At 38.0% G+C, this 12309-nt stretch overlaps 1 protein-coding gene across 5 annotated transcripts in view; it reads right to left on the bottom strand.

Annotated features, from left to right (window-relative positions):
• Positions 1-12309, bottom strand: part of IL31RA (interleukin 31 receptor A) — a 40111-nt gene that overhangs the window by 15064 nt on the left and 12738 nt on the right. For 4 of the 5 annotated variants that reach the window (XM_064404332.1, XM_064404334.1, XM_064404331.1 and 1 more), the window contains exons 2-7: positions 8516-8597; positions 7728-8015; positions 6164-6284; positions 4525-4691; positions 3228-3379; positions 515-680 (exon numbers count right to left, since the gene is read on the bottom strand). In XM_064404332.1, coding sequence (XP_064260402.1) covers positions 515-680; positions 3228-3379; positions 4525-4691; positions 6164-6284; positions 7728-8015; positions 8516-8567 — 946 coding nt within the window. In that variant the 5' untranslated portion in view covers positions 8568-8597. Of the gene's footprint in view, positions 1-514; positions 681-3227; positions 3380-4524; positions 4692-6163; positions 6285-7727; positions 8016-8515; positions 8598-8839; positions 9007-12309 lie in introns of those variants that run through there. The other variant, XM_064404335.1, reaches the window with a different exon arrangement.

Below are 12309 nucleotides of genomic sequence, written 5' to 3'. Positions count from 1 at the left end.
TCGGGAAGTTGTAGTCAAAACTAATCAGTAGTCAGATTTGAGTATTAGCACCTGGTGTGGCTACTGAAGACACAGACTGCCTCTGAGAACACAGGGTGTTAAAACGCAGAGAACTTCTAGGGGAGCTCTCCTGGTCCCGGTCCGTGAAAGAAGTCAGACCTCCCCTGCTCAGCCATGGGCACTACTTATAATTTAATCCATTGAACACTCATGCTGCACTATTTTTCTGCTACTATCTCACTTTGCATTGATCAATCTTCATCTACATTCTTAATTTTCCCTCTCTTCAGTGTTTTCTTCCTTAGTCCTATGTTGTTTGAATCACTTTTGAAATCTCCTCCAATACTTGCTGTTGTCTTTCAGTTTTCCTCTTCTATCTTTAAACAAAATACACATGTTCTGTTTAAGCAACAGGATTCTAAATTCAATAGAACACTGTAACACAGTTTTTCCCTACTAAATCCTCATGCCTCTAAGTACAACAGAAGAAAACTTCCACAGGTGGGCAGCTTACCACTTTCTTCTGTGCTTCCGTTTTTCTCTCCACTCCATCCACTCCAAAATGCTGACTCATTATTGACACACCGAATGGCAACAGAATAGTCTGTGGAGTCCCACAGACCTGTGAGATTACATGATCCTAAATTCTTATTAGAAATCATTGAGACATTGACAAATTCCTGGAAATAGGAACAGGAACAAAGAATGGGTTGATATAAATTGATATAAAATTTAGTGCAGATATATGACTTATTTTCTTAAAAAAACACAGAAAATGTTGTTTTTGTGTATGCCACCTCACTCCTCTGAAACTCAAGATTGCTTGTTTTATACTTCATTCTTCTGTGTAGCACCTTTGTTCCTCCTGTAAAACTCCAGGGTTTGAAAAACTTGATCCCAAACTAGGTCTCTACTGACTGACCTGTGGCTCGAACCGTGTGCAGCCCACATGTGATTCTAGGGCAGCTGTGCACAGAAGCTGCTGGAGGAATGCAGTTCCCACTGGTGGGAAGCAAGTGCTTAGTGCTACAGCCATTATTACAAAAACGTCCCACAGCAGCATCCCGGGGGAAGCAGTGATTCCCCCAGTGATTCCTCACAGTTTGTGAGCCAGCTGGGTACTTGTTTCCTGTCTTGTTCATCTTTTCTGAGTTACAAGGCCTTCTAGCTGTTAGCCATACAACAGTGTAGCTGTGGGCTGGCCCAAACATAATCAGCATTGGATTAAAATGAAAAGACAAAAAATTCTGGTATCAAGAGGTAAAAAATAAGATGAAGCCTGTTAGTGGTGAAAGAAGATGGGAGTATAAGAAATAAATTATGTGGTATATTTTCAGAAATGTAATGACAATCATAGTAATTTCTTTGTCTTAAAAGGAACCTCACTCACTTCAACACCCACAACAGGGCTAAAACACAGTCAAGAAATTCTTGGCTTCCATCAGTTGAACCTTCCAATGAAAAGTTAATCAGTCTATAGCAATGCAGACTGTACTATAACAACTACAAAAAATGCAGACTCATTGAACACCACTCATAGGAACACCATAATGGGAAAGGCACTGCCTAATGTAACTGAAGATTTTAGTCTGTTCTGATCTCAAGAAACTCACTGTCAAAAAATACCTGCTTCTATGACAGTGAATTCAGGGGTCTCCAAACCACTGTAGGTAACAGATTCTGCAACAAATCTAAAATTTAAAAGGCTCCAACACTATTATTAACCTCTGGCAGAACCTGACATAGAATTGGAGACAGATCATACTAGGTTTTAATTACTTGCCAAAAGGCTGTTAACAATACTGCATTAAAATCAGAAACTTAGAAATTTAGTATATGCAAGTACAAAAACATGTCACATGTCTTTCACTCAGTAAAAACAGTTCACACCAAACTATTTAGACTGGTTTGGGCAGATAACTTTAAAGGCCAAGAAGATATTTGTCATTTGTGCAATCATTTTTTAGTTAGATTTTTTGTGGGGTTAGTTTTGGGGTTGTTTGTGGGGTTTTTTTGCATATATGTGCTGACAAAGGAACAGCTCCTATGTCTTTACTAGTCATGGATAGCTCCTGATTCTTCTGAAATGTCTGTGTGAAAATGCAGGCGTGAGCTGAGGAAGCAAATGGACATAGGCTGTATTTGACAGCAAAAAAACCAGACAGGTGATTTCTAATGCAGGTGCTGAAAACTAGACAAAATACACAATAAAGCTGTAGCCCTCCAAGGACTATGAGGGCCTTTCCAAATGTTGAAAACATAAGGATGTCATAGATGTAGGTTTCAAACACAAGGACACCAGTGCCTTGTCTCCAAACAGATAAAGACATAAGGTATTCTAAACAATCATTAGTTCCATTTCTAATACCCCAACTGGACCTAAGCCATCCTGCCCATCCAATCATCCTGAATCCAAGAACTAGTACGTCATATTTACAGTAACAACACTTGAAAATGTGAGAAGGATGCTAGTAAGAAACAGCTTTAATATTAGAAATGTTTTTAAAGCTCCAATGACTACTTTGATGAATTTTTCTTTTCCAAAATTATATATGTGGTGTGTAAAACAGTAAGATCAAGGAAGACATCTCAGTTCAATGAATTTAAACAACAATCCAAGAAACTTTGCCTGTTCTTTAATTTGGAAGAAGAAACAGGAAAAACTACAAATACAATCCCTTCCATATGAAGACCATAGGAACAGATAATCTGAAATATGCAAATACTGGGGGTTTTTACGACCATTCCATTTAAGTGTCAGAAAGACAAACTATGAAAAGAACTTCCCTTATTTTTCATGTTGCAAAATTTGTATTTTCATTCACTTTAAAATAAATTTAACATCATTCTATATTAATCAGATTCAAATACTGTGGTTCTGAGTGAGTGCTGTTTTCAACACCAGAATGCAAGGGAAAAACAAAATATTGTTACTGACTGCATGTGTAATCCCTTGGCCTAGGGTCATCCCTCAGCCTTCCACAGAGTAATTCTGAGAAGCACAATATGGACCAAACAGATAACGACTAAAAGAAAAAGAACAATTAACCCTAGAAAACCAAACCATGTTCTTAAGATCATGCACCCCTGGTAAAATTCCACTAAAATAACAAGGTTATTATCATTATTTCAAACAACCTGTTGCATTTTTATTACTTAAATTCTTATGATATTAAGAAGTTAGTCACAAAGAAACTGCCATACAAAAGAAAAATGACATAACTTACGGTAAAGTTTGAATACAAGTTTCTGTATTGAACCTGGCAAATTATATGTTTTAAAGGGATAATCTTCTCAGGCATTTTCCAGGTTACCATAAGTAACTGCTTTATACCAGGGATTTTTTTAACTGAAAGTATTTCAGGAGGGGCAAATTTCTCTAGAATGAAGAAACAAAAATATTATGAGAAGAAAATGCTTCTATAAAAGTTCTGAATTTCTCTGTCTGTGCGTGTTCCAAGAAGTTAAATCCTTATCCCAGTAACACACATCTTATCATATGGTGGTTTATTCTGTAGACATAATTTTACATATGGGAAATTATCTGTAAGAGAAATTGCACACACAACTGATTTAATTACATGGGATTTTGAACAACATGGTCTAGTGGAAGGTGTCCCTGCCCACCCAAGCCTTTCCAGGATGCTGTGGTTCTCCTCACAAACCTGCTCTCAGATGTGCAGACATCTTTCATTTGTATCAGCACTGAAAAATATTACCCAGAGACAGCAGAGAACACAAATGAAGCAGAGCTGGGATGCCAAAGACAAGACTGAACTGCAGATGAGGAAAAAATTTAGCGGGAAATTATCTGAGGGGGAGAGAAGCGTAAAGGAGACAACGGGAAAAGAATGGACTAGCAGTGAGAAAAGACATGTCTGGCATAGAGAGTGTGGAAAGTAATGAAGAGTCACAGTAGATCTGAATACAAGAATAAAGGATGTGACTGATGAGTGCTGCAGCAGAAAGTATTCCATTATAAGGGTTACTGCTTAACTACACCACCAAAATGAACTGAGGAGAAGCACAGGACAGAGGGAGAAGAGGTAGACAAAATATTATTATTGCTCCTGTGTGCAAGTATTACCGCACATAGAACAGGTGGGGTTTTTTAACATTCCTAACCAGAAAGTGGAATAGCAGAGCATACGATGCATGGCCCTTGAGAAATTATAATATCACAACCCATTGCAGACAGGTGTTGTACTGATACTTGATACCACTCAGAAATATTAAAGTAGAGTCTGAGTACCAACTGGGTTGACAAAAAGTTTTAATATATGGCCTTAACTTCTCAATAATTAAAAACTTAGTAATTTATAATGGATCTATCAGACATTAGCTTAAAGAAATATTGTTGCACTTAGATGTTGCCTAGTCTGAAAACAACACCCTGTCATTTCTCACCACCTCACAGTAAGATCAAGAAACTGCTGAAAATTACTGCTGTTAACACCAACCAGCTGGAAGAACTTTACATGGAAAGGTCATAAATTAAATCTTTATTGATTCTTTTTACATTACCTATTTTTTGCAAAGGTATAGGGACACACTCTGTTAAGGATGCACCCAAAACATTTTTAGCTTCCACTTGAAAACAAAAATCATTACTATAAGCATTGTCAGGATTTAAAAATGAACATGACTCTGTTGTAGTCTCGCAGGGGCTGACTGTATCTGGAACAGAGGTCCTAAAAAAGAGAAAAATTAAAGCAGTTAGAAACTAGAGGACTTTCTTAGAATAATTCAAACAAATTGTTAGGCTATTATTTATATATCTTTGAGGTTGCAAGACTTTTTTACCAGTGAAGATTTTTAGATGACATATTTGTGCAAACGAATACCCTTTCCTAATTTCTCTGCCCCTTGTATCAGTGCTTTTGTAGTCACACGCTAAACTCAGCTAGGGAGATACCTGGATAAAAACTTAGGTTTATATTTGGCTGGAAACAGTTTTGCAATTCAATTCACTTTGTGGTTAATAAAAAGTCTGTGCTTATACAGGAAGGAATAATACTGAAATAAGCTTTCAATGGCTGTTGTAACTTCTGGCTTCACAAATGCAGCTAAGTTATAAAATACAGAAACACCAGAAGTAGTAAGAAAGTTCCACATTAAAAAGAAAAAAGAAACCTAAAATGTCAAAGCTAAAATGGAGATAAAACTAAAAAGATTTTCTTACCCTATAATTTAAATTACTAAGATAGTATACACTAGTACAATATGAAAAAGTACCCTCCAGAGTCTGAATTCTTTCCCATTCACAAGAATAACCTTAGGATATTATAGAAATATTTTCATGAAACAGTATTACCTGGAGTCTTGATTAGGCAGAAAAAGACCACTACTAGAAGCAGCACTATAAAGGGCAGATTGACAAGTGCACCTGGGACAAATCTGTACTATCACATTCAAAATCCTATCTGAGATCTTCCTTGGAACAACACTGATTTCACCATTTTCACAGTCACTTATGAAAAAGCAAGCTCCTAACCAACATTTAAAATGTAACTGAAATTGAAAGAATCACGTATCTGTGCTTCTACACTGGAAAGCATGGGACCACATAATTTGTAGTTGTAAATAGAAACCCCCAAGCAATCCAAAAGGACAACTCTGGATTTTTTGACTGAAACCTTATGACTCCAAGAGTCACTAGGTTAAATGCCACTGGAGCCAAGCAGAATACTGCAGTAAAGCAGTGACTTAATGAATTTTGATTGGACTTTTTTAAAGCTGATGAGGAAGCAATATTTTTTATGCGCCCACAATGAGGTTAGTTCATTATATAGAAAGTTTCTGGGAAACTCTCCCATAAAATGCCTCCATTCACCATTCATGCATATGGTCACTCAACTTTCAATCTTATTAGTAATGTTACTTCAAAGAACAAGGGAATATCAGCTCTGATATAAATATTTCTCTACTGAATATTGGTTGAGAATGTTTACTTCCTTTATACAGCACAGTAAAAAGGTATCAGACTGCAAGTATTTTCAACAATTACCAACCCTGAATTAATCAATTTAAATTACTAAGAAATGCCAAGACTCCAATCTCCATGATGATTTCAAGTTTTCTTTAAAAAGACGTCAGGATGAGAGAGGAAGAGAACTGGTTGCCACACCCCAGTAACCCAGTGCCCAGTATATCTGGTACTTACAGTTTTCGGTAAAGAGTATACTTCGTTGTAAAACTTGTTTCTCTTCCTGCATTCCAGGTACAGGTAAGATTAGCATCATAGAAATAAACACAGGAAATATTTTCTGGCATATCTGGACGAACTACAGTGACAAAGGTTAAAAAAAATCCAGTAAAAATAAGTAACTTTATGTACACCTAATTTTGTTGGTCAAAAAGCAATTATGGCAAACTTCATTCAGTGTCTTCACAGTGCTTCATTTCATCATCCCTCACTGCTCTCAGAACTCTCACAATACAAAAATCAAAAACACTCTTTCTTACCCTGAGGAGACAGCACAATTTTCTCCAACTATTTCTCATAAATACTTTAGTAAGTGTGCCTAAAGGCAGTAACTCTAACTATATCAAACCACTGCATACACTGTCTTGAACATCTAAGCACACACACACCCCATCTCCCATCTCCCCTCTGCAATACACCTGTAGTTTAAGGTGAGTCCAGAAAGTAAGAGGGAAAAAAAAAAAAACAGCAAAAGCAAAAAAAAAAAAAAAAAAAAAAAAAGAACTGGAGTAAAAATTAAATGCTCCATCATAACAGGACAGACAGAACTCCTCAGAACTCCTTTTATTTCTCTCCCAGAATATCTAATTGTTTGCCCTATAAAAAACTCAAATCTGAGAAACATGCACAGCCTAGAAAGTGCAGAAGACAAATTCCTGGGAAACAGATCTGTGTGACCACGAAGAGATTGCTAATTCTGGCCTCTTTATCTTACAAGCAAGATAGCACAAAGGAAACAATCTTCTGCAATCTCTACAGTCTGAAGTCATCCATAAAAATGTAACACCCTAAAAGACATTCTTGTTACAGCTCAATTTCTTCACTGTTAGAAGCTGGAGTAGAAGAGAACTTCTGCCCAGTGAAATCAACTGGTTGACAAAGCCCTCTTTTCAAAACAGTATTCTTCTGTCCCATCTAATAGAACTGTCAAAAGATCTTTCTTTTATCAACATGCTTACAGCACATTAAGATTTTCAGACATGCAAGACCTTTTACTGGGTTTTTTCCTACAGATGTTTTGCTTTTATTGCTTCTTTATTAGAATGGGACCCCCAGGTATATGTTAGTATACTCTGGACTTAATCTGTTCAATAAATTACAGAATTTGTATACATATTTTAATGTTCTGCATAAGAGAGTGTATTTAATTTCTTTAGAAGAGAAGATTAGAGAGAAAATCCTCTCTGGAGAAAGGATTGGCTAGGCTAGAAAGAAGATATAACCAAAGGAACAGACCCACTACCTTTGGAACTCAACAGAAAACTTCAGCTAGGCAAAAGTCAGGGTCACAGAGGTTATAGAGCCGTGTCAGTAAGGAATGCTGATAATTTCATGCTTTATTTCAGAAAAAAAAAAACCCTATATGTGTGTATAAATACATATGTATATATATGTGTGTATATATATACTTGAATACATGTGTTTTAAAATAACACAACCAAAAGTAGATGTTTTAGAAGTAAAATTCTTCTAGTAAGTTGTTAAAAAGAATTAAGATTATTTTTTCTGCCTTTCTACTTACAGCCAGATTTAACTTCCGTGTGAACCAAAGGTAGTTTCTTGCCCATTAAGCACTGCACATAAGCTTTGCTGTATGTGAAATTATGGATGGTTATATTAGATACAGTCTCATTCACAATGTTATAGTTTTCTGGAGCAATCAATTCATTATTCAATTTCCAAATTATGTGGCTTGCATTTCTCTGTGGCATGTAGTTCTTTCTAAGAACGCAGGATAGTTCCAGGGAGGATCCTCTTTCAATTTCAGGAGATGAAGGAAAAATGTCAGCATCTCTAATAGAGTTTTCACCTAAAAACAAAATACAAGTCATTACATAGCCATATTCCTCTTAAAATACTAGAGGAAAAATGGTAAATTGTTTTGTTGTCTACAAATAATTAATTTTTTTCATACAGAATTAAAATAAAGTGTTGTTAGTCATTCACATCAGACGTTCCTGTTTGAAAATGCAGCTCACATTAATTGCTGTGTTACAATAGCTTTTATATATTAGAGTGATGTTTCAACAACTTCACAGAAATAATGAGGAAGTTTCCACTCAGATACTTTTTTAATAGCCCTAAATTAAGTCTTGTACTTTAAGCCTGTTTTTATAAAACACTCCTATGTAATTTACAAGCATTTATCATTATTACTTATGATATCAAAAAATACATTAAAACAGTAAGACTAAAATTTAGAACTAAGCTGCAATATATTTCAGAACTCTTCAAAATTTCATTTGGAGAATGTTACCTTTTTGAAAACCTTCTTATGGTAAGACAGGTGCTAATAATCCAGAAACATACCTGCTACAGAGCTGCAGAGAAGGACAAACATCCAAATCAAATTGCTGAACATTTTCTTCTCAGTAAGTATGAGCAGAAAATGCTGTCGTAAAATAGAAATTAAAATGATGGTTTTTATTTTTAAAAGTAAAGTGAAGATGCCCTTTTAATACTTTGTTAACATTTGTGTCAGAGTTAATAATGTTACTCAGCTTTTCTCATTTGTATTCAAGTGAAGTATTGCTTTGTCTACATGTTACTTTTCTGAACAATGGAGAAATTTGATGCAGTTTTACTAAGACAAGTTGCATACATTTCTGATAAAAAATAGAAAGACAAATGTACCTAAAACACTGCTGAAGGCAATCCAACCCACACACATGTTTAACCTTCCAAGGATCATATAAGTAACTGGTAAGAAAGTCGTTCTATTCACTTGACATTCAGCCTGCCTAGTCTTTCCTAAGCAGATTCATCTAGTGAATTCTTTTGAAAATGAAGGCTCCTGCAGGAGAAGGAATGATCTGCCTATCTTGTTCATCACCACCTAGTAAACAAATTGTTCAGGAAGTTGATAACAGTCCAAGTTACCTTTCACCCAAAAGAGGGTGAATTTGTATTGGTTTTTTCCCAGTTTTGCCCTGGCAGCAGACCTCAGTGCACTCTGCAAAGACACAGGAAGGCACCTCTCTTTGCCTTTCTTTTTGAAGAACTACTGTGCACACAAAAAAACTCAGATTCTAGGTTGAGAAGGAGGAAACCAAAGTAGCAGACTGATTTCTTCCTAAAGGACAGATGAGTCTAGGGCTCCATAGGGAAAAATTACAAAAATCAAACACTCTCCTTGCCTGAACTGCTGCTGTCAGCACTTACAGAATCACAGAATGTTTGTTTGGAAAGGACCCCTACAGACCATCTGATCTTACACAGGTCTTCCTAGAGTCAGCTCCCCAGGACCACGTCCAGAAAGCTTTTGAAGATCTCTTTTGATGGAGAGTCCACAAACTCCTTGGGTAACCTGCTCCAGTACTCATTCACTCTCACAGCAAAAAAAAGTACTTCTTGAAGTTCAGAAGGAACCTCCTGTGTTTCGGCTTGTGCCCACTGCCTCTGGTCCTATCACTGGGAGGATTCTGGCTCTTCAGTACTGACAAGACCTCCTCTGAGCTTTCTCTTCTCCAGGCTGAACAGTCACAGCTCCCATATGGCAGATGCTCCAGTACACTGACTTCCACTGTGGCTGTTCCCTGAACTCTCTCTGGTGTGTCCATGCCTCTCTTGCTATTGGGATTCCACAACTGGGCTAAATACTCCAAGCGTGGGCTCAGCAGGGCTGAACAGAGACAGGATCACCTCACTAGCCCTGCTGGTTGTAGTCCTAACAGCCCAGGAAACCAGCATTCCTTGTCTCAAGGGCACATTGCCGGCTCATACTCCACTGCTGTCAGGGACTGCCAGAGCACTTTCTGCAAAGCTGCCCTCCACCTGGCCAGGCCCCTGTACTGCTGTCTGGGGTTGTACTTCCCCACATGAAGGATTTAGCACTTCTCCTTATTGAAGCTCCTGCCAGCCCATTTCTCCAGCTTATCAAGGTCTCTAAGGACAGCAGCTCAACCCCCAGGCGTATTAGTCACCCCTTCCCGTTTTGTGTCATCAGCAAACTCACTGCAGGCAGGCTCTGCCACAGCATTCTAATCCAGAACATTAATGAACATGTTGAACAGGACTGGATCCAGTATTCCCCACTGGGGTACATCACCAGTGACTGCCCTCCAAATGGACTTCCCCACTGATCACCACCCTGTGGGTCCATTTATTAAGCCAGTTTTCAATTTACTTCACTGCTCATCCAGCCCACACTTCATCAACCTGCCTGTAAGAACCCGTCTGTAAAGTGCCCCAACTCCACCATGAATGGCAACTCACACTACTCCTTTGGCTAGTAAGTAGATCTGCCTGTAGAAAATAGAAGTGTCAGACTCCCTTAACCACACAAGGGCCTAGAGCCCAGTATTCCTACTTCCTGGACAAGTAGCTCTAGTTACTATGCTCATAAGCAACAGGTGGGCACTAGTATTCTGCAGCTAGTTGGGGTCCATGTTTCACATCAGGTTTTCAGATTTGTCTGGAATTTCAGCTCTCCATCAAACCTGTGTCTCAGGAAGGCTCCAGGTGGGAGGCAAGTACTATATCCCTAGGACAGGCATACCAGTAGCTTACAGTCCCAACAAAGTATCTCCTCCTCCCACAGGTTCAGATAATGCCAAGAAGTAGGTATGATCCAGGTCACTGGACAGAGATCTAAGTGGGATATAGGCAATAGGGGTTATGTCCTATGCTATGGTTCTTTCCATAAAAACTTCTTGGATTTGCTAAAAAATTAAACTTTACAGTAATCTAAAAGAGAAAACATGGTAAAAACAATGCATTCATTGCATTTTTTTCTGTCAGAAATCAACTTAAATATTATTTTAAGTTTGTCTTGGTAAGCATTTAGTAAACTTTAAGGCTATGACACTAAAAAAACAGGAGAAAAAAAACCGAAAAGGATATGTGGGATACAAAAAAACAACAAAAAACAAAACAAAAGAAAAAACCCACAAAAACCAAAAAAAACAAAACAAACAAAAAAAAAAGAAAAAAAAAAGAAAAAAAAAGAAAAAAAAAGAAAAAAAAAGAAAAAAAAAGAAAAAAAGAAAAAAAAGAAAAAAAAAGAAAAAAAAAGAAAAAAAAAGAAAAAAAAGAAAAAAAAAGAAAAAAAAAGAAAAAAAAGAAAAAAAAAGAAAAAAAAAGAAAAAAAAAGAGGAGTTTGTCCAGTGACTAAAACACAGCAGTAGCAAGATATGTACCAACAAGAAAGGAAGCCAGTACATAAAGAGAATATATTACTACTTATTCATCCAGGGTGTATGTTCTTGTTTTCAAATAAGTAAAGATGAATTACACTACTGATGGCAATAAAAAAATAGCAGTTCTTCCAAGTATTCTGTACCAGCACAACACCAGAAGCTTTTCTCATTGCCCTTGATGTCTCTGGCCAGATTTAATTCTATCAGGACTTTCAGCTTTCCTAATGTGATCCCTCGCTGCTTTTTGTATTCCTCCCAGGCTACCTGTCCCTGCTTCCACCTTGTACAGGCCTCGTTTTGTGTGTGAGCTCATCCAAGCAGCCCTCCCAGTGCTTTTGACCAACTTCCTCTTTGTTGGAATGCACCAATCCTGAGCTTGAAGAAGATGATCCTTGAATATCACCCTTGAATATCCCAGGCCCTCTTCCCTCCAGAGCTTTATCCCATGGTGTTCTACCAAGCAGGTTCCTGAAGAGGCCGAAGTCTGCTCCCCTGAGTCCAGGATAATAAGCCTATTGTTCTTGCTGCCCTAAGAACCTCAATCAAACTCCACCATTTCACAGTCATGGCAGTCAAGATTGCCCCTGAGCTTCACCTTCCTGCCAGCCCCTCCTTGTTGGTGACAACAGTCTGTCACAGCACTTCTTCACATTGACTCCACTGTCATTTGGAGAAGGATGTTACTGCCAACAATTCCAAAAACCTCTTGGATTACCTATGCCCAGCAGTGCTGTCCATCCAACAGATACTGGGAAGGTTGAAGACCCCCATGAACACCAGGGTTTATGAGCACAAGGCTGCTCATATGCAGAGTCTCCACTGCAATGTCCCCTGTTTAACCCTGACCCATCCCCTGGCTGCCAGCTCCTCACCCACCCCAGGCACAGCCCTGTGCTCTCCAGCTGGTCACTGACACAGGAGGCGACACCGTCTCCTCATCTCCTTGCCTACCCTTCCTAAAGAACC

This window comes from Passer domesticus, chromosome Z, assembly GCF_036417665.1.
Source record: "Passer domesticus isolate bPasDom1 chromosome Z, bPasDom1.hap1, whole genome shotgun sequence".
NCBI classification, from domain to species: Eukaryota; Metazoa; Chordata; class Aves; order Passeriformes; family Passeridae; genus Passer; species Passer domesticus.
This window is presented reverse-complemented; position numbering and strand designations above follow the sequence as displayed.